Raw genomic sequence first — 21636 nt, forward strand, 5'->3', positions numbered from 1 at the left:
GTTTGGGGAAACGGGGGCTGGAGAGCAGAGCCCTCTGCTTGTCACGACTTACAGCTAATTTGCACAAACAAGCCGAATCACTGATGTTTCTGCCCATCCAGTGTATAACAAGATTAAATATTTACAACTCCACCTACACATGCAGCATATCCACCCACAAGTAGGATACTTCAGTGTTTTTGTTTCTCACCACTTCCAAAGCACTGTCTCTAAATCTAGCTATAGGCATGCCAGTGAGCTAATATCCTTCTCTCCAGGTGACAATGCAGCGTGTCTGCTGTGAGATCCGCTGTAGAAGTGATGGGTCACCGTGGAAAAGGGGCAGAAGGTTCTAGGAAACTGACTCTTGTGTAAAGAAAACCAGTTTCCTCAACGGAGATGATTCGAGACTAGTGGCGTGATGCGTTACTCTGCTGCAAGTAGCCAATCCGAGGATGGTCACAGTGTGGTCATAAAGGCGTGGACATGGTCAGCAACGATGGTCAGGTACACAAAGGGGCCAACGTGTTCCAAAAAAGAAGTTACACCATCTTCACCATGTCCAAAATCCCTAAATGCAATTGAATTGCTGCCAAGTTATTAGCTGATTGGCGATTTGTGCCAGCAAGCAATTAAACAGGTGTAAGCAAGGAAGTACATAAGTAAATTGAATTTATACAACCCTTTTTAGCTGAAAAAAAATGACATGCTGCTTAACTGCAACATAATATGAAATTTACAAGGAAAACACATATCTGGTTAAATGCCCTAGCCCGTACCTTATATACCGGCCACTGAGTGAATATAAAATGACAAAGACGTGTGGCTGTATTTTTGTGGCGTTGAAAGGACAGGGAAATATTGGTTATCAGCTATAATGGGAATATTAATATCGGACATCGATGTGGACTCAGATTTTCCTGTCGGAGCGTCCCTAACACTAATAGCACTGTTTGTCTAAATATAATCATGGACCTTTTGTGTTACCTATAAAACTGTATCACAATCAGACATTAGTACCAGCCACTGTTTTTCCTGCCTTCAACTTTAATACAGGTAAGAATGGTGCAACGTCTTCCTTATATCTGTTATCCAACCTATTTATCAGTGCCTTCAATGGGCAAGTTAATCAAACCATCAGCCTGGAGGAAAGACCCCCCCCCCCCTCTCCTCCCCCTCCCCCAATCCTCACTGATCTACATCTAGATGTATTATTAGTGCTTGGTGCAAAGTAGGCCACAGTGATAAAATCCATGTTTGATGCTCAGGAGCTTTGAAACCGAGATACGTACATCGTCTTCCTCCACCTGCAGCCCAGTGACAAGCTTTCTCAGGGTAAAGTGGGCTGCCTTTCTTTGCACAGCAAACAATCAATATGTCTAAGTGGATAGTTTCATGCAGCCTGATCCTCCTTGATAGATTATTTACAATGGATTTAACTTGCACTACGAGGGGGTCACGGTTTCCTTTGCTGCCCTATCTTGACACTGGAGGTGGTGATGCTGATGGGAAGTAGGGATGTTATTTAGAGATGTCGAAATGGACTCCACCTTCACCTTGCAGAAGTTCTACATTATGAACATGCTGACGAATATGCTTTGATCTAAATCAGAGATGTCAAACTCTAGTCCTCAAGGCCCAGCATCCTGACAACTTTGAGATGTGTCCAGTCCAACGTACCTAACTTTAAAGAAATGAATAGCCTCCTCAACATGAAGTCAAGTTCTACCTCTTGACTGTTTCCCTGAATAATACTGTCCTAGTCTATTTCTATGCTGAGATTAAGTTCAAAACAGGACATTTTGATTTACTAATAACATGGCTTCTGAAGGCAACAGATTGCACCGGATTTTATTTGGAGCTATACCAGTAAATGCAGCTAAACCCACATGCAAGCCACACTTTTTCCATGTATAAATGAGTTTACTAACCATTTATCATTTTCCTTTCATTTCACAATTATGCGCTACCTTGCGTTGGCCCATTGCATAAAACACCAGTAAAATACACTGACGTTTGCAGCTGTACCATGGCCGAATGAGTAAATGTTGAAGGAGCATGAATACTTTAGCAAGGCACCAGACAAAACAGACTAAAGGGAATGGAAGAGAGCCGACTGGATATACTGAAGTCCCGTAAGACCGAGACTGGATCTTTGTGAATTTGCACACAAAAGTGAGAGCAGGCTAAGCCCTCTCCTCAGAGGCAAAACACAGAGAGGATATGTTTATACCAGGGGCAGAGAAGAAAGAGGATGCTCTGTGTAAGCGAGCACATATGGGTAAGAGGATCTCTGAAATCAATAGGTGACGTGCTACAGGTCGACCCATTAGGGGTCCGCTTTAGAAAATGCTTCTGCACAGGCCCACCTTGAGTACCGTCTACAGTTTTATTTATATTTGGTACGTCTTAGATGTGACAGATGATGGGGATCATATCCTGCTGGAAACAATCCATTGAAACAGGATGTGCGATAGCTTAGCTGCTGCCTCTACACTGCCTTTACTCCTCCAAATGGCTTGTAAAGGTTATGAGTCTGATGGCGTTTTTTTTTTTTGTTATTAAAGCTGTCGGGAAAAAAAAGGGGCTGAGAAGTCCTGTTGTCTGGAATCAGAGCTAACGTATGGGGAATGATAAGAATGAGGCGATACAGCATTATTAGGAAAGTCAGTGGAAGAATTTTCACACTATTGTAGTCTAAAAGGCAGCATCATTATTACATGCCACTTCCCAATCTCTTGCTTTTGTTCAAGAGCAAGAACTCTGTCGATACCTCAGTTCAAACTCATCCTTTCTGTCTTCCTCCACCATCAGTCGCTGAAAGCACGTTGCTACTAGTATCATCATAAACCTCCCCTGCCATCTTAAACCAGTAAAGTCCCCTTTAGACTCCTATATCCCATTCCTCCATCACAATGTGAGTTATTCTCATCTCCTTTTCTAGAATGCCTCCCTGTCCTCTTCTTCCTCAACACGGACACATAGTCTTTGTTTCCGTCTCCTGTGTGAGTCTGACTCTCCCGTCCTCTCGCTCCACGTCTCTGTAGAGCAGGGATCTCTGAGCCTTCAGGCGGCAGGCCAGCGACATGAAGATGGAGTCGACGTTTTGGCTCTCCTTCGGGTCCTTGGCGGACGTCTCGAACAGCAGCATGTTGTGGGAGTCCGCAAATTTCAACGCCATGTTAGAGGGGACCTGTGGAAAACAGGGTATATGCAAAGCTTAAAGCTCGGGTACAAATAAAATCAGGTTGCAACATTCGCTCGTGTTCACCGACCTGAATTTGATCCACAAGGTCACATTTGTTTCCCACCAGAACTCGAGGCACTGACGCTGACACCCGATGGCCATTGCACTCCTGCAACAGTTTGTATCACAAAAATCAGAATCAGATTTATTGGCCAAGATCGTGAGCGCGAACAAGGAATCTGACTTCGGTTTCCTGTGTTCATGCTGTGTTTCCCTTGTTGCTGTGTTAGACAAGACTACAGATTGGAGCTCCTAACAACTCCACAGATTTTTTTAGAGGGGGGGGGGGGGGGGATTAATCTTTATCAGGAGCCTGAGGTGGTGGTGAGTCCAAAAACCACTCAACCTGTTCTGAGTGCAAATTTTTAAACTTCTTTAACAAGTTCTTTTCACTTTTGATATACCTAATTTAGAAGAAAAACTATGAAAACACTGAGGTTCAATACAGCACTTCACTATCTCCTATGTTGTCTGCTATTTCCGTTAACATTACACATTGCCTAGTACAAGTAGGTTACAAAAGCTATTTACTGATAATTGTATTGTCTTCTACAGCTGTCAGCTGGTGTTTATAAATGCAGGTTTGGAAAATAAAGCACATTAAGCAAAAAAAAAAAAAAAAAGACACTGTAAAACAGTCAATTGTAAGGAGTCATTTTTGATCTGCCTGATTTAAGACATCTAGTTGCAGGGATACTAAAATAAAGGCAAGGCAAGGCAAGGCAAATTTATTTATATAGCACAATTCAGTACAAGACAATACAAAGTGCTTTACATGATTAAGATATACCAAAATAATAAAATGTAGATAGAAAATAGAATAAAAGCAAGTAGGGATAGAATGTAGTAACAAAAAAGAACATTAAAAACAGTAAAACTGTTTAACTAGAACAGTCAAAGGCAATTTTAAACAGATGTGTTTTTAATCTTGATTTAAAGGAACTCAGGCTTTCTGCACTTTTACAGTTTTCTGGAAGTTTGTTCCAGATAAGCGGAGCATAGGAACTAAATGCTGCTTCTCCATGTTTAGTTCTGGTTCTAGGTATGTGGAGTAGACTGGAGCCAGAAGACCTGAGTGGTCTGGAGGGTTGATACACTGATAACAAGTCTGTGATGTATTTAGGTGCTAAGCCATTTAAGGATTTATAGACTAACAGAAGGATTTTAAAGTCTATTCTCTGAGATACAGGGAGCCAGTGTAAGGACTTTAGAACTGGGGTAATGTGCTCTACTTTCTTAGTCTTAGTGAGGACGCGGGCAGCAGCGTTCTGGATCAGCTGCTGCTGTCTGATCCACTTTTTAGGCAGACCTGTGAAAACACCGTTGCAGTAATCAATTCTACTAAATATAAACGCATGGATTAGTTTTTCCAGATCCTGCTGAGACATCAGTCCTTTAATCCTAGAAATGTTCCTCAGGTGATAGAAAGCTGACCTTGTAATTGTTTTTAGATGCTTTTGAAGGTTCAGGTCTGAGTCCATCACTACTCCCAGGTTTCGGGCCTGATTGGTGGTTTTTAGCTGAAGCGACTGAAGCTGTGTGCTAACTTTTGATCTTTCCTCTATTGGTCCAAATATTATTACTTCACTTTTGTTTTTATTCAATTGGAGAAAATTTTGGCACATCCATGCATTGATTTCTTCTAGGCATTTACTTAGTGCCTGAACTGGTCCATAGTCACCTGGTGACATGGTGATGTAGAGCTGTGTGTCATCTGCATAGTTATGGTAGCTGATGTTGTTGTTTTTTATTATCTGAGCTAGAGGGAGCATGTAGATATTGAATAGGAGGGGACCCAGGATGGACCCTTGGGGAACCCCACATGTGATTTTTGTCATCTCTGATGTAAAGTTACCTACTGATACAAAAAAGTCCCTGTCCTTTAAGTAGGATTTAAACCAGTGGAGAGCTGTACCAGAGAGGCCGACCCAGTTCTCCAGGCGCTCTAACAGAATGGAGTGATCGACAGTATCAAATGCTGCACTGAGGTCCAATAGAACCAGCACGGTGGTTCTTCCACAGTCTGTATTTATATGGATGTCATTAAACACCTTGATAAGGGCGGTCTCTGTACTGTGGTGAGCACGGAAACCTGACTGGAAACCATCAAAGCGGCTGGTCGTAGTTAAGAAGGTGTTTAATTGTTGAAATACAACTTTTTCAATGATCTTACTGATAAAGGGGAGGTTTGAGATGGGCCTGTAGTTCTGGAGTAGAAGTTTGTCTAAATTGTTCTTTTTCAGCAGTGGTTTGATAATTGCTGTTTTTAGGGACTGGGGGAAAACACCTGACAGAAGGGACGCGTTTATTATCTGGGTCAAATCAGACTCTATGACAGGTAAAACTTTTTTAAAGAAAGCTGCGGGGAGAACATCAAGGCAGCTTGAGGAGGAACTTAACTGCTGAATGATCTGCTCTAAGCTTTTGGAGTTTATTTGGCTGAATTGGGACATTTGGTCAAAATCAATTCTTGTAGGAGACAACGTTGGTACTGAACTTAGTATGGATGTACAAACAGATCCTCTAATTTTTAGGATTTTCTCAGTAAAGAAGTTAGCAAATTCATAGCAGGCCCTGGTGGAGTGGAGTTCAGAAGCCACGGACACAGGAGGATTTGTTAACCTGTCGACTGTGGAAAATAAGACACGAGCATTATTAATGTTTTTCTTGATGATCTCAGAGAAGAAAGATTCTCTTGCATTTTTCAATTGTAAGTTATATCTGTTAAGTCTCTCTTTATAGATGTCATAGTGAACCAGGAGTCTATTCTTTCTCCACCTGCGTTCAGTTTTCCGACATTCCCTTTTTTCACTTCTAACTGCTGGAGCATTTCTCCAAGGAGATTTTTTCTTCCCGGAAACAACTTTCACTTTAACTGGAGCAATGCAGTTAATGATGTCTGAGACTTTAGACTGAAAGTTATCTACTAGCTCATCTACTGAGTTGCAGCCCAAGGTTGAAGTAGCAGAGTAAGCTTGAATAAAAGTTTCAGTGGCATTGTCCTTAAAGGTGCGTTTTCTTACGATGTCCCTTTGGCTAAATGAGTCACTGGTAATGATACATTCAAAGGTAACGGAGAAGTGATCGGATAAGGCAACATCAGTTACATTGACCTGTGAAATGTTTAGACCTTTAGTGATGATTAAGTCTAAAATATGCCCCTGCTTGTGTGTTGGCTGTTTAACATTCTGAGTTAAACCAAAGTTTCTAAGTGTGTCACACAGTTCTTTTGCACTTCTGTCTTCAGGGTTGTCAACGTGAAAGTTGAAGTCTCCCACAATAATTAAACAGTCATAATCAACGCATATCACAGACAAGAGGTCACTAAAATCCTTAAAAAAGTTTGATGTGGACTTAGGAGGCCTGTAAACATTCAGAAGCATAGTTTGTACCGGGCTCTTTACCTTGAGAGCCAAATGTTCAAAAGAGTCAAATTTTCCCAAAAACACCTTTTTACACTTTAGTGAATCATTAAACAATGTTGCTACTCCTCCACCTTTCCTTTGCTGTCTGCTCTCACAAAGGAAATTGTAGTTTGGAGGAGTCGACTCCAGCAGAATGGCTGCTTCATTAGATTCATGTAACCATGTTTCTGTTAAAAACATAACATCAAGATTGTTGTCAATAATAAAGTCATTAATTAAAAGGGATTTTCCTGACAGAGATCTAATGTTTAATAAACCTAGTTTATATGATTTGGTGGTTGATGATGTCTCTGTGGCAGGTTGCATCTGACAGTTAATGACTTTCAAGTATTTGTTCCTGTTTATCCTTTTGTTTTTCTTTTTTCTGCCACGAATCATCACAGATATTCCGTAATTCCCGGGAAAAGACCCAAGCTGATTCTCGAAACTGTCTTGTCTGATAAACGTGCAGCGAGGGCCCGCTGTGTATCACAGCGAAGTAATCTGAAGGTCTTGAGGACAGGCATGTTCCGTGATACGTAGAGGAGGATCTGGGGCTCTGCGGCCTTTGGAAGATGCTGGTTTAGTCACAGAGCTGTGGCTATATGGAGAGGATGTCATCTGTAGGCCAATCTTAAATACTTTGTTCATGTTGGGAGAAAATTCCAGAAAAGGAACCTCTGGGCTTTGTGGAGAGGAAGGCGAGGCGGGTGTAGTCCGGACCGGTGTTCGTGATGATGGATTTTCTCGGTCCTCTCTTTGTCCTGCTGAGATCTGGGATGGATCCTCCTGTAGCTCTGAGAAAGCCTCTCTCTGTGTCATCTTTCTGGCCATCTTTATCTTGGCTTGCTCGGGCTGCACTGGGCTTATCTTTTGTTTAGGCACTGGATGTACTTTGTTTTGGGACAAAGCTGATGGCGTATGGTTCACAGAATAGAAGATGTTTGAAATCAGCCGTTTTGCACCTGACCTATTTAGAGAGAAGCCATTGCTGCTAAATAGATGTCTTCTTTCCCAGAAGATGTTAAAGTTGTCTATGAAGGTTACAGTTGTTTGTTTGCATGTTTTTTCCAGCCATTTGTTTAACATCAGAATTCTGGAAAAAATCTCGTCTCCACAGTTAACTGGTGCGTGAGGCCCGCTAAGAAAAACCTTGACATTAAGGCCATGAACTAAGTTCAACAACCGAATGTAATCCTCTTTCAATACTTCTGATTTTCTTATCCGGGTGATGTCGCCCAGGGCTTCAGCTTGTATTATGAGTTTTTCCAAGGTCGGGCGTTCTTTCAAGATCCTCTGAAGGTTGTCTGATATTTCAGACACCAGGCCAAAGTTCGAAGGGTTATAAATCAACACCTCTGTGTTTTTCTTGTTACAGAAATGTTTAATCCCCCTTACAGATCCATTGCATAATATCAGGGTCCTTGGCCCTGTGGCATGTCTTTTCTGTGATGTCTTAGAACGAAAATCGTTGACATACCTCTGATTGTTGTCGTGATCCTCCCTGGTCACATTTTGGAGCGGAGCGAATCTGTTTCGTAATGGAATTCCTGCATTTCCAGCAGGTTTACTCCTATCATTTGTTTTGAGAACAGCCCGTTGTTGTTTCATTTGTCTTGGGACATCTCTCTGTAGTCTCGGCCAGTTTTCTTTGTCTGGGTGCGGGGTTCGTTTATCCTTTGGTCTTGCACCCAGAGTGATCCAGGGATTCTCATTTTCCTCCGGGGACTGTTTGTTCGCCGAGTCGCTGGGCTGGTGGTCACCATTCAGAATCACAGGCAGGGTTGTTTCATTTCCATGTGTGGCGTTTACATCATAATTCACTTCGAGTCGACAGATTTTCAGTTCCATAACAGCTATCTTCTGTAAAAGCTTGTCAAAGTCCATTGTGGTGAAGGTAGGCATCCTTTGAATCGGGTGGTTCTCCTTCATATCCGCTTCATGTTGAAGTCTTTCCATAAGAGCATTTTTCCTGAGAACTGCCTCCTCTGGGCTGTTGTAAAGAGGCATCTTGTGTGGATTAGCTGAAAACTAAAAGAGTCCACACGGGGAAAAAATCAAAATCAAAAATAAATCACAGAAAATAAATAAAATAACTAAATCCAACTTTCTGTAATTTTGGTTAAGAGATAAAAAGGAGATAAAAAGGGGAGGAAAATGCAAGCAAGCAGGGAGCAGAGAAAAGAGCGTCCGAGTAGGCAGAGAGGCGGAGAGCACAGATCATAAATGATATGATCTGTGTCTGAGGAAGGATCAAGAAGAGATGCTTTCAGGGATAGAATGACAAGACACTGACTTAGCAAGACCAAACTGATTCTTTACTGCCTTTTACACAACTAGTTAAGAGCCAGTTCTCTCGGCAGCCAAGGCTAAACAATGGCACTGCTTTAGTGAAAAAGAAAACAATTTGATAGAAGAACTGCTCCATGTCCTGTTCTTTTTTATTTATTCTTTAACACTGCAGTCACCATTAGAAGTGAATTTAGACAGTAGAGGTGGCCAAAATCGTACTGTTTTTGATGAGAACATTTTGTTATTTTGCCAAGACAACTATAAACTCCAAAATATAAATAAAAAATTTAAAACTCTTAAGATCAACAGCACAGTTGATATATGTTGTTTTCCATGACAGCACAAATAATTGATAGATTGCAATAAGGACTGTTTAGCAGCTCAGCTGCAACATTTACTTTAATGTCACCAAAGCGGTTGGAAATCAGCTGTTCCCACAGAGCTAGACTTAAAAGCTACAGTGAGCTTTTTAATTTGAAGGAATGAAACGAGGGAAAGTTGAACTCCTTGAGCATAGATACAATTAACACAATTTGGAATCACCAGGGATTGTAATGTTTATGTTCAGGGAAAGAAAATGTGTTTACTAACCCCAGAAAAAAAAGAAAAACGCAAATATGCTAGTTGAAGCTTTTAAGAGGGTCATTATCCAGGGTAAAGGGACACTTGTACCAGCAGGGTCTTCTCCCTCAGAGAAGAAGAGGCCATTACTACAACAACATCATGAAGGGCAAGATTACAGCTTGCAAATATGCTGAAGGACAAAGACCTTTATTTTGAAGACTTGTCCTGTGGTCTGGTAAAACTAAAATTGACACACAATGACCCTCCACGTGACACACAGGAGTGGCAGCATCATGAGGAAAGGACATTATGTGGAATTACTGATGCAACATCTCAAGACATCAGCCTGGAAGTTAAAGCTTGGACACAAATAGATCTCCCAACTGGACAATTAACCCCAGTGCACCGTCAAATTAGTTACCAAAGGGCTTAAGGACGACTAAGTTAATGTTTTAGATCACAAGACCCTGATCTCAGTCCAATAAAAAATAAAAAATAAAAAAAAATCTAAAAAGCTAAAAGGATGCAAGGTACAAACTTTACTCTGTTGCACTGTTTCTGTCAGGGGGAATTGGCCAAGATTCCAGCAAACTATTGTGAGAAACATCTAGAAGGCAATCCCGAAATATTTCACCCTAGACATAATGGTTTTAATGCTAATTGTATACATCAATCCCAGGGAGCTTATTGTGTCGATAACAAATGTACGGTAAGTATTTGGTACAACAAAGGCTCAGAGTTTTTCATTCTGCTCTTAACAGGCATAACAATCTTTTTCAGTTTACTCCCAACCTCGATCCATGTCTGTAGGTTGCGGAAGGAAGCCATCTTGGTTACGTCATAAACAAACACCACGGCGTGGACGTTGCGGTAATAGTGTTCCACCATCGACTTGCGAAAGCGCTCCTGGCCGGCCGTGTCCCACACCTGTACCTGGAGAGACAGACAGACAGACAGACAACATTTGATGAATTCCTGCATTGAGCTTTCTTTTGTCAGTCTGTGTTCGATACATGATGCTGTGACTGAGGAACCCATCAAGAAAAAAAAAGTCAGACTTGCTTGTTCACCAAGCAATAGCTAGATAAAAACTTTTTAAACACAACAACGAATCTATTTACACTGGGTTTGTTTATTACACATTTAAGCAAAAAAAGTAAAGGTTTTCTGGGAAATATTAAGCAGAACCAGAACCTGTGATTCAGTTGTTTGTGGAACCGCCTTAAGCAGCAATATCAGAAACCAATCTGATTTTATTAGTCTCTCACCTCCCTGTGGAGGAATGTTGCCTGAATACTAATGTTAGCCATTTTTCCTGCGTAGCTCTTTTATGGACCTGCCACACCCTTTCAGTCTGTGTTTGAGATGATTGCCTTAACCCTAACCCAAAAACAAATAAACTTACAAACAGCTTTTTCCCATGAGCTGTGAGGGCTATCGCCCCCTGATGGGAGAGTGCGGTCTAACACGCTAAAAATCACTCCACTGTTACGAGCCCATCATACGTTACAATCACCTTAATGTTACTGCCTAGTTGTACACTATTATCTCAGAATATCTAAATGCAATCTAAATTCTGTAAATCAAGCCTCAAATCATCATTGCACAAAAGTACCTTACTACCTCATTATTTGTTATCTGTAACTCATGCTGGACAACTAGTTCATACAGACTTCATCTGACTCTTCATATTTAAAAAAAAATATTTATCTTTTGAACACTATAATGAGAAAAAAACAGTGTAACCCCTTGTTCATTGGCTGTTTCTTCGTTTCTGCTTTTTATGTGTACTCCTAGCCGCAGTGGCCAAAAGTAAATTTCCCAATAAATAATCTTTGAATCTTTTTTAATCTTACTGAGGATCTGGTTCTGGCCAAGTTGCACCTGTGTGATGGTCCACTTCAACACTACAAGCCGGTGCCAAGCTGCTGTAGATGCAAAACAAGCTCAGATCATCAGTCCTCCACTCCTGTGCCTCACAGCTGGTATGAGGGGTTTGTGCTGATATCCTGTTTTTTGGTTTCAACAAACGTTAATTTGTGCATTTAAGCTAAAACTCCACACTGGTCTGATCTATCCAGCGGACATTGCTCTGCAAGTCATGTGGCTCAATCAGATGCATTTTCGCAAACCTCAGTCCTGGGACCACATTTGCTTTAGAGAAGAAACTTTATACTGACTACCCTTCCAAACAAGAAATACTTGTTCAGTCTTTTTGCAGCTGTACTGCGACAAATGTTTACACTTAATATTGAGTCTGACCTTGAGTTTAAATTGCTGGGACATTCAATTCAACTTTATTCGTATAGCGCCAATTCACAACACGTCCTCTCTTGGGAAGCTTGCTTCAATGTTTTCCACCTGTGGAAAGTCTTTCACTCTGCACAGTTTTAAACTACCAAAAGGTTTGGAAAATACTTTTTATATGCAGTGTTAAAAAATGCACAAAAAAACAATTTTGCATATGCGTAATTGCCTTCTTTGGTTTGCCGCTACATACCTGACAAATGAGAAAAATACTCATATCTATAATGCTTCTCTTTTGTCTTCTGTTTTTACTTGGAGCATTTCAACAAAATTTTGCTCAAATTACATTAGGAATGTGCAGCTGAATGACAATAAGTATAAGTTTAAATCTAAGTCATGTAATATATTTTCAATATTTCTGTCATTCCTTTGTATAGGGTGCACAATGGGCTCCCTGACAGTAGAATTTACAGACAGATAGAGTTTCGGAAAGATTTGAATGTAACAATAAAAAGCATTTTATTTCATTAAACTGATGTGATTATGGACACAAAAGGTATATTAGGAAGCGTATCACTTGCTAGGGTTAACGATCCACCACTGATGAAACATATCCTTATAGCCATCCACAGCATAAACCTTCAAAGATCGATGAAGTTAGCAATTGTTTCCATTGTGTTAACACACACCTGTATGCTTAAAACCAGAAAACAGCCCAAAACTCCTGCCTTTATAGAAGTGGTCACACTAACTAATTATCAATTAATCAAGTGATGCAAAACTTTTGGCTTCATCTTTATGTAATGAATAACGACAGTGAGGAATCATATGTGTTTGTGCAACTTAAACTAGGTTTAGACAAAAATGAAACCTGACAAAGTACATTTCCTTATATCCTTAAAGACAGTCCTTTGACAAGCAGCTTATAAACCCCTAACACAACAACAGTACAGCTATATGCAATGTGTCAAGTCAACAGGAAGCATTATGAAGATCTTCTTACAAAATCTCAGGAGAGCACTGTTCTCTGGCATGATAGGAGCATAACTGTTAATACGAATTACAAGCAGTGTTTGTAGCAGATTTAACAACATTTACCAGGAATGTTGGCTAAGTGGATCTCCTATAGAGCATTGAATACCCCAGAATTAAAGTGCAGGTTTTACTCAAAGGACAGCAAGGCATCAGGCCTTACTGTTTTACTGTCTGCAGCATGAAAAAAAGCTTAAATGATCAAAGGGACATGGTGTCAGCTGGCCTATCAGCTTGATGGCTGCTGGTCCACAAAATGTGATCAGAAGGGTTCTGCATATACACAGGGCCAGCTCCTGACACTTAGCACAGGCCTGGTGAATTATCCTTTTTTACCATTTGAAAGACACAGTCGTCAGCCCCATCAAAGCTGCAATACTACTAGCAGACCATTAATTTACTGTGTTTCAGAAACCAGGTGTGCCCTCTATATGTGTCCCTTATCTGCACAGAATTTTTTTAAAATTTAGAGGGTTAATCTGCACATCCACACCAAATCTAGTACCAATGTTATGCCTAAACATAACAAATGCAGAGAAAATGCCTACTTTGCCACTACTCAACTACAAAAGCGTAGAATAAATTGTAAAAAATCAATTAGGCTCCCCTTCCTGCTGTCTTGATATTGTAAGAGATTATGAGATTACAGAGACTGGACTGCAAAGTCAGTTGCCTTGGAAATTACAGATAAACGGACTCTGAAGGCAAAGAGTCTGACATACTTAGACTGGAGAGAATGACTGATTATGGGAAAATGTGTCTGCAAAGACATGTCTGCATTACAGCGTGATCATCTCCACCAGTGTGACGAACATAACACTGATATCATACTGTGCCCGCCCCTGAATGGGTGAGCAAATGCTTCCTATTTAATGTCTGTGTGAGAGAACAAACGGGGTTCTCAGGTACCGGTTGCGTTGTGTTGTTATGAGAACCCAGTACTGAAACTGTAAACATTTCTCTGCCTTTAGATTAAATATGGTAAAATACAGTTACGGCTTGAAGAGTCTTTTTATTACTACAGAAGTCTACAATAGAAACACCACATTATCAGATTAAAGAACCTGGGGAGAACGAGAACAGGTCTATTGTTTAACAATATCCTACCTACAACCATCCTTAAAAAAGTTCAGCCCGCCATTGCACCTGACCTGATCCAAATAGTAAATTCATGCCTCTCATTGGGTGTTTCCCCCCCAGGCTTTAAAAACAGCAGTTATTAAGTCACTAATAAAACAGAGCAATCTGGACAAATCTTCAGAATTACAGACCAATCTCCAACCAGACATTTATCAGTAAAATTATTGAAAAAGATGTTTCAACAGCTAAACAGCTTCCTTACAATGACCAACCACTTTGATGTTTTTCAGTCCAGTTTCTGTGCTCACCACAGTACTGAGACTGCCCTTGTCAAAGTGTTCAAAGACGTCCACATAAATACAGACTGTGGAAGAACCACAGTGCTAGTTCTGTTGGACCTCAGCACAGCATATGACACTGTTGACAATGATATATTATAAAAGTGATTGGAGAGCTGGGTCAGACTCTCTGGTACAGCACTCAATTGGTTCAAATTCTATCTAAAGAACAGGGACTTCTTTGTGTCAGTAGGTAACTTTTCATCAGAGCGGCTAAAAGTTACACGTGGGATATCCCAAGGTTCAATCCTGGGACCCCTTCTATTCAATATCTATAGTCTTCCACTAGCTGAGGTTATAACAAGAAAGAAGGTTAGTTACCATAAGTACACAGATGATACACAGCTCTACATTAGGATGTCACTAGGTGACTCTGAACACATCCATACACTGAAAGGGTGCTTAGAATAAATCAATGCATGTATGTGGCAAACCTTTCTCCAGCTAAACAGAAACCAAACTGAAATTATCTTTGGACCTAAAGAGGAACGAACTAGAGTCAGCACGCAGCTTTAGTTATTATAACTACAAACTAGTGATCAGGCCCGAAATTGGTAGTGATGGACTCAGACCTGAACCTCCAAAGACACATAAAGAAAGTTAAAAAGTCGGCCTTCTATCACCTGAAGAACATTTCCAGAATTAAAGGACTGATGTCCCAATGAGATCAAGAGAAACTCATCCATGCGTTTATCTTTAGTCCCATTGATCACTGCAACGGTGTCTTCACAGGTCTCCCCAAAAAAATTATCAGACAGCTGCAGTTGATCCAGAACGCTGCTGCCCGGCTTCCTCACTAAGACTAAGAAAGTAGAGCACATCACTCCAGTTCTAAAGTCCTTAAATTGGCTCCCTGTAGCTCAGAGAATGGACATTAAAATACTTGTGTTAGTTTATAAATCTCTGAATGTCTTAGCACCTAAATAAATTGAAGACCTGTTGTTGCTGTATCAACCTACCAGACCACTCAGCTCTTCTGGTTCTAGTCTACTCTGCATACCAGAAACAGAGCCAAACATGGAGAAGCAGCATTCAGCTTCTATACTCCAAAAATCTGGAAGAAACTTCCAGAAAACTGAAAACATTACAACTGAAAACCCATCTGTTTAGAGTTGCTTTTGATCATTAATAACAGAAACATTGAGAAACATATTTGATGTGTATTGATGTTTTCACTTAATAAAATTCAGTGTTTGTTGCTGGTCTCACAACCGGTGACCATTTCACGATGTTTTTATGTTTTCATATTGTAAAGAATTTTTAACTGCCTTGTGCTGAAATGTGCTATACGAATAAACCTGACTTGACTAGAATGATAACTTGAGAAAAGTCCTTTCCATTAACATGAAAATTAAGTGCATTATTATGACACTCCTCACACTATAACTTCACCTTGATTTTATTGTAATTGTTTTATAAATTACATGGGCAGGAATTAATGTTTAAAAACAGATAGCGCAGTGGGTAATATAACGCCTATAGTCAGAAAGAAAATCCTGAAAAAAGTGTATGTTAATCCTAGCAGATAGTTTTTTTTTTCTCAGCATGGCGTTTATTATTTGTTATTTTTACTCTGCAGTTTTTTTAAGGAACTTCAATTCCTCCTTTTTGTGGCTCAAGATAGCTTTTTTCTGGACAGTTATACAACAAGAGTGTCTTCAGTCAGAAGCTTCTCTGTGATCCACTGCAAGACAGACCGCTGCAGGAGATCCTTCCTGCCTGCAGCCATCATCATCATCTACAACAGCTCACTGCAGAAACCCGTTTAATTTGAGTTACACCAGCATTTAAATTCCCATTGCGCTTAATAAGGTATTTTTGGATTTAATTTGGATTGGTTTTGAGACAGAATTGAATTGAATTGTGAAAGATTGTTGTTTTAAAGGTATGGAATAGAGGTGGGTTGGGAAAAAAAAACCTCATGGATCAAAAATGGGGCACGAATTATTGCAGAACCACCTAAAAAAAAAGGCCTGTTGAAGAGCTAGTATTTGGTTCGTGCATGCTTTGTTGCTGTGGTAACACAGAGATGCAACACAACAGAAGGACGGGGAGGGCAATATAGTCATAAAAAAACACAATGAGTCCCCATATTCAATAAATCTACAATGCTGCTAACTGTATATACATTTAAGTACAATATTCCATTTATCCCAAGGTGGTTTGATTTATATTGACACTTACACACAATCCTACGGTGCAGGCTGTTTGTGTGTAGGAGGTGTTTTCTGCAGGAGGTTCAGTGATTCAGACATACTGGCCCCTGAGGTAATGTGAACAGCGTGTTTGTGAGTCAGCATTAGGGGGCATCTGGAGGTTGCAACACCCTGTTCACTGTAGACGCAGATCAACCCCTAGAATGAGACTGGGTGCTGGTAACCTCTATGCATGTAAGTTCACTTTTTTAAGATTTGATGTGATAGACCATCACAAAGTAGAGCATAACTGTAAACTTATACATGGTCTCCCGATTATTTTTACAGAAAAAAATAAAACGGTGAGCCGTGTATTTGTAATTAGCCCCGCTGAGTTAATACTCCTGCAATTACCGTCTCTTTATGTTCTATACATCCAGAAATTCATTTTCTGTGCGCAGCAGTTTTCACGTCTCGTGGCCCATCAAAACACATGGATATGTTTGGATCTAAGCCACTCCACCGTAGCTCTTACTCAATGTTTAGGATCATTGCCCTGCTGGAAGGTGAACCTCCAGCTCCAGATTTTTTTTTTTGCAGCTTGTAACAGGTTTTCTTCCAGAATGTCCCTGTATTTGACCAACTTCCCTGTGTTTGCTGAAGAAAAGCACCCCCCCCCTCCCCCTCAGCATGGTTATGCCACCACCATGTTGCAATATGTGTCTTTGTTTTTGTTTTCGCCAGTCAGCAGAACTGTGAATGTAGGCCAAAATATGTTTACCTGGCAAGTCAGATTGATAATGTGTAGCACTCTTTGTTCTTCATACTATCAGTCTGGGACGGTTTCTGTCAAATCCGTTTGGGGAAAGGAGGGAGATTAAGCAGAACTCTCTGAGCTGATTGGGTGAAGCGACACCTAGTGCCCGCCTACCAAAGGTTGGTTTTAGCCAATCACTGTATCATGAGAAACCACAAGAAGGTAAGCTTGTCAAGGCACTTCTTGCTGTTCTTTCAAAGATGAAATTGTAGATTCTGACAGAACAGATGTGATAGCAGCAGCTACGCGTGCGTCTTCCTGCGCTGCCATGTTTATGTTGGTTCAGCTGTGGGCTTGCCACCTCTTGCTTTCGTCACAGCTGGTTTGTCCCGCCTTAAACCACAATACTATAACGTGATTGGCCCGAACCATTCTTGGTTCGTTGACAAACGGTTGAAGCAGGAGCGGTACAAGATGGATTCTCGTGTGTTTGTGAACACAGCTAACGCGAGAATTTGGCTTGCAGGCATGATTAAAAAAAAGTTTCAATTTTGCTCTCATCTAACCAGAACACCTTCTTGGTGCCACAAGCAAGTCCCCTGGCAAACTGCAAGCAGGAATTCTCCGTGTTTTCCTACTTTCTACTTGTCACAAGGCCAGATTTGTGAAGCGCACCACCTCTAGTTCTCTTTGACGCTCCCACAGGAGCTGTGAATCATTGAAGCTCCTCCAGAGTTACCGTGGGCCTGTTGGGCTGCTTCTTTCCTTGCTTGTCGCCGCTATAGGTGGAAAGGTATTTCTTAGTTGGTTTGCAGCTTTGTCACACTCTATATTCAGATGATGAAATGAACAGTGCTGTGTTACTGATTCAGAACCTAACGCTGCTTTAAGCTTCCCCACAACCTTCTTCCCCGAACTGTCTGCTGTGTTCCTTGATCTTCACGATGCTGTTTGTTTAGTAATTATCTCTACCAAACATCTGAGGCCGTCAAAGTACAGCTGTATTTGTTCTGCGATTAAATTAAACAGAGACGGACTTTATTAACCAATTAGCTGGCCTTTGAAGGAAGTTGGTGACTCTCATTTAGGGGTACCAGAATAAAGGGGGCTGAATACATTTTAGGTTTTTATCAGTAAGAAACCACATCGTGTTGCTTCCACTCCATAATCCTGCACATTACCTTGTGGTTGTCTGGTACATAGAGATTAGATAAAGACTGTTGAGGTTTACGGTTTTAACGAGGTAAAAGGTGGAAAAACAGGAAGATGTTATCATTAATTATTTATTCAGATCTCTTTTCGATTTTTCTTCCCATTTCAAGAATAATCTGCACGCCCAGTTAGCCATGCGAACATACAGTGCCTTGCTTTGTTTTTGAAAACAAAGGGAGAAACCCTGCAGGTTATTGTGATTTCCTGCATCTATTCCTGAAATACGAAACACCCCCTCCGAGAAACAATTTAATAGAGCTGATCAGGGGTGTTTTCAGGGTTCGTGGATAAATGATACAATAGGCCCCGTCATCCTCCGGCAGCTGAAGCAGATCAACAAATGGAGAGGAAGGAGAGGAGGGGGAACTCCTCTCCTCAGCATCCACCAGCTGCCTTTACCTTGATGGTCTCCCCTTCGATCTCCACCGCCTTCTCCCTGAAGTCCACGCCGATCGTGGCCTCGGTCTTCTCGGGGAAGCTGCCCCCCGTGAAGCGGAAGGTGAGGCACGTCTTGCCCACGTTGGAGTCCCCGATGACGATGATCTTAAAGATCCGCGTCTGGATGCTCGTGTCCAGGGAGGAGGTGCTCAGCTCCACGGAGGAGGTGAGGCTCGGGGCGGCGTCGCTGCTGCCGCTGGGGGCTCGGCTCCGGCCGCTTCTGTAGAAATCCATGGAGGATGTCAGGATGGTGACATTGTCATCCGCTCGGTTTCTTCTGGATGCGCCTTTCGCTGCCGCCGCCGCCGCCGCACCTCCTCCTCCTCCTCCTCCTCCTCCGCCGCCGCCCGGAGCTCGGGTCTCCTCCTCCGGGAAATCCTTGGTCATTGTTGCCGGAGGAGGCGATGCGCAAGTCGGGAAGCGTGTGCGGAGAGGAGTGGGGGTGGACGGACTGAGAGGAGAGCGAAGGGAGGGGAGAAGGAGAGGGAGGAGGAGACCGGAGATCCAACAATGACCACGATGCTGTCAGTCTTTCAGAGGGACGGAAGCCTTAAAGGGAGAAGAAACGACACGAATTTCACTAAACAACGCCGGATTTACCGCGAAGCACACACAGTTTGTGGATAACTTCCATCAGCACGGGTGGCATAATAATTCAGGGGCTTTTACTGGATAGGTTTAAACATCTATGACGAGTTTTAAAAACAAGAATGTGTTGCAAATGTTTCAATTTATAATTGATATTTTCTAATTAGGGTCAGATTATGCACATACAGACTCTAATATCTAATATTTAGTGATCATGACTGACTCCACCTAGTTAATCCCTGCTGGACTAAAGGAATGGACTAAGTAGGGTGGGAGCAGCATCATGGGATTAGATTGATGAAAGTGGGTGTAATAGTAAAAATGTCAACATCATCTATAATGCAGAGCTGGATTGTTACTGTTTGGTGTTCTGACAGGAATTAATGAATCCCCCCCTGGTGTAATTATGCCTTAAATGTTGTAAATGCAAAGTCTATGTCAGAAAACCAACTAGTTTACTTGGAAACCAATAAAAGGCAAGTCATTTCAGTTGACGTTGCAATTTAGGCCAAGAAAAGTGGTCAAGCATCAAGCAATAATTATGCCAAAACATGCCGGTAAAAAAAGCTGAGGCGAATTGTGTTAAGATTAAGTAAGTAAGTAAGTAAAGTTGATTTCTAAAGCACCTTTTGCAGACAGAAGGTCACAAAGCGCTGTAGAATATGTGTCACATTGCAGTTATAGCTATGCAGAATAAAAACAAGGTTTAAAAGCACAATGTAATGATGACATAAAAGCCTGGCGGAACAAAATAGGTGTTTTTTAAAAGCCTCCACAGAGTCAACAAAGCAAAGTTGCAGGGAAAATTGTTCCACAGTCCAGGAGCCACAGACTGGCAGACCCTGTCCCTCTTAGTTTTTAAATCCTGGACGGGGAACAACCAGGACATTCTGGGTTTAGGATTGAAGGCCACAAGCAGCAGAGAGCTTGGTTAATAGCTGATACAAATTATCACATTAGATCATATTTAGTCATATTGGACTGTAAAATGCAAAATAGTGTTGCGTTCAAGGTTGAGGCACTAAATAGCTTAACATTCCTGTAGACCCCCTTTATTATTTGCCCGTTATTAGTGAATGAAATTAGCTGAATGTGGCTATAGAGGAAATGACTTTGAGTAGAAAAGCACTATATAAATTTAGTCCATTTATCATATTATTAGTTATGGGTATGATAAACAGTTTTGATATTTATGCCTTTTATTATTTTGGGCTACAATTTTTTCTTTCTTCTTAGAAAAAATTAGTAAAACACAGGCTGGATTCCACACAACACATAAACATAAATCCAGTAACTTTTAAATAGAATGATACTTTTTTTTTTCTTTTAGAGCTACAAGGTAACGATGTATAACTCTGAATTTTCTCACGGTCCCATGATGGGGTCAGCCAGTTCACATTGTCACATTCCATAAAGTAACATAGGAGGATTGTAGCGTTCCCGGATTCCAGTCCTCTTTAAAATAATGTGAAGATGCCGTTTCAAATCAATACTATGTGCAGTAATATTTGAAAACAAACTCTGTTGGTACTAGGTTGTCAGATATAAGGAGGTTTGTTGCGTAAAAATGAAACAAATTGGACGCGCCTCACCTTGGAGTCAATAGAGTCGTTTTGCTTATTGTCACTGTCTCGTTGTTTTACTAAAGATGCTCTGTGGTCTGATCTCACGTATCAGCTTCAGGACCAAATAAAGACTTTTAAATTCATTGGTAATGAGAGTTGCTGATGAAAGTCCCAAAACCTGTTGTTGCTTTAGAGTCTGGGATTTTGCCAGCCACACACCCTGAGAGTCACGTGGCTATGTGTTGTATGGCATATTAAAAAAAAAATATAAGGCCTGGTTTAGTGTGCAGAGCTTACAAAACTGTGTTATTGGTCATGCACATTATTTTGTTGATCAAATAAATCTGGGTTTTGTGAACAATACAATTGTTTCCTCAATATCCTCGAAGATAAAAGGGAGGCAGCTCCAGCTTCTGTTCATCTGTATCATGGGACCTTATCATTCATAGACGGTATAGACGTAGACACCTCAAGGACTGGCGCTGTCTATTGGAGCTGAAGTATCAATGCGGCCTCCATCTTGGATGGGTCCCTCACGCACCTCCAGTGCATTTATCTGTACTGAGACAGCTGCATACTTAGTCCCCAAGTCCCCAAATTTTTGATCGCATTTCACAGCGTTTAGTTTGTTACAAACAACAGATATGTAGTTATGATACAGGATGTTGTCACCCATTAAAAATACGTATTTTCATTCGGAAATACACTGTTTTATGCTCTTTAACCAAGACAGATATATGGTATGGCATACTAATGAA

General features: G+C 41.1%; 1 protein-coding gene across 1 annotated transcript; it reads right to left on the reverse strand.

Moving 5' to 3' along the window:
- Positions 1 to 1817: 1817 nt before the first annotated feature.
- Positions 1818 to 19836, reverse strand: rab33a (RAB33A, member RAS oncogene family). Its single transcript, XM_036127082.1, has 4 exons — positions 18687 to 19836; positions 10279 to 10419; positions 3255 to 3335; positions 1818 to 3172 (listed from the first exon to the last, which is right to left on the reverse strand). The coding sequence occupies exons 1-4, from the start codon at positions 19110 to 19112 to the stop codon at positions 2948 to 2950; spliced, it is 873 nt and encodes a 290-aa protein (XP_035982975.1). The 5' UTR covers positions 19113 to 19836; the 3' UTR covers positions 1818 to 2947.
- Between the last annotated feature and the right edge of the window lie 1800 nt (positions 19837 to 21636).

The sequence above is a fragment of the Fundulus heteroclitus genome, chromosome 23 (assembly GCF_011125445.2).
Source record: "Fundulus heteroclitus isolate FHET01 chromosome 23, MU-UCD_Fhet_4.1, whole genome shotgun sequence".
Classification (NCBI taxonomy): domain Eukaryota; kingdom Metazoa; phylum Chordata; class Actinopteri; order Cyprinodontiformes; family Fundulidae; genus Fundulus; species Fundulus heteroclitus.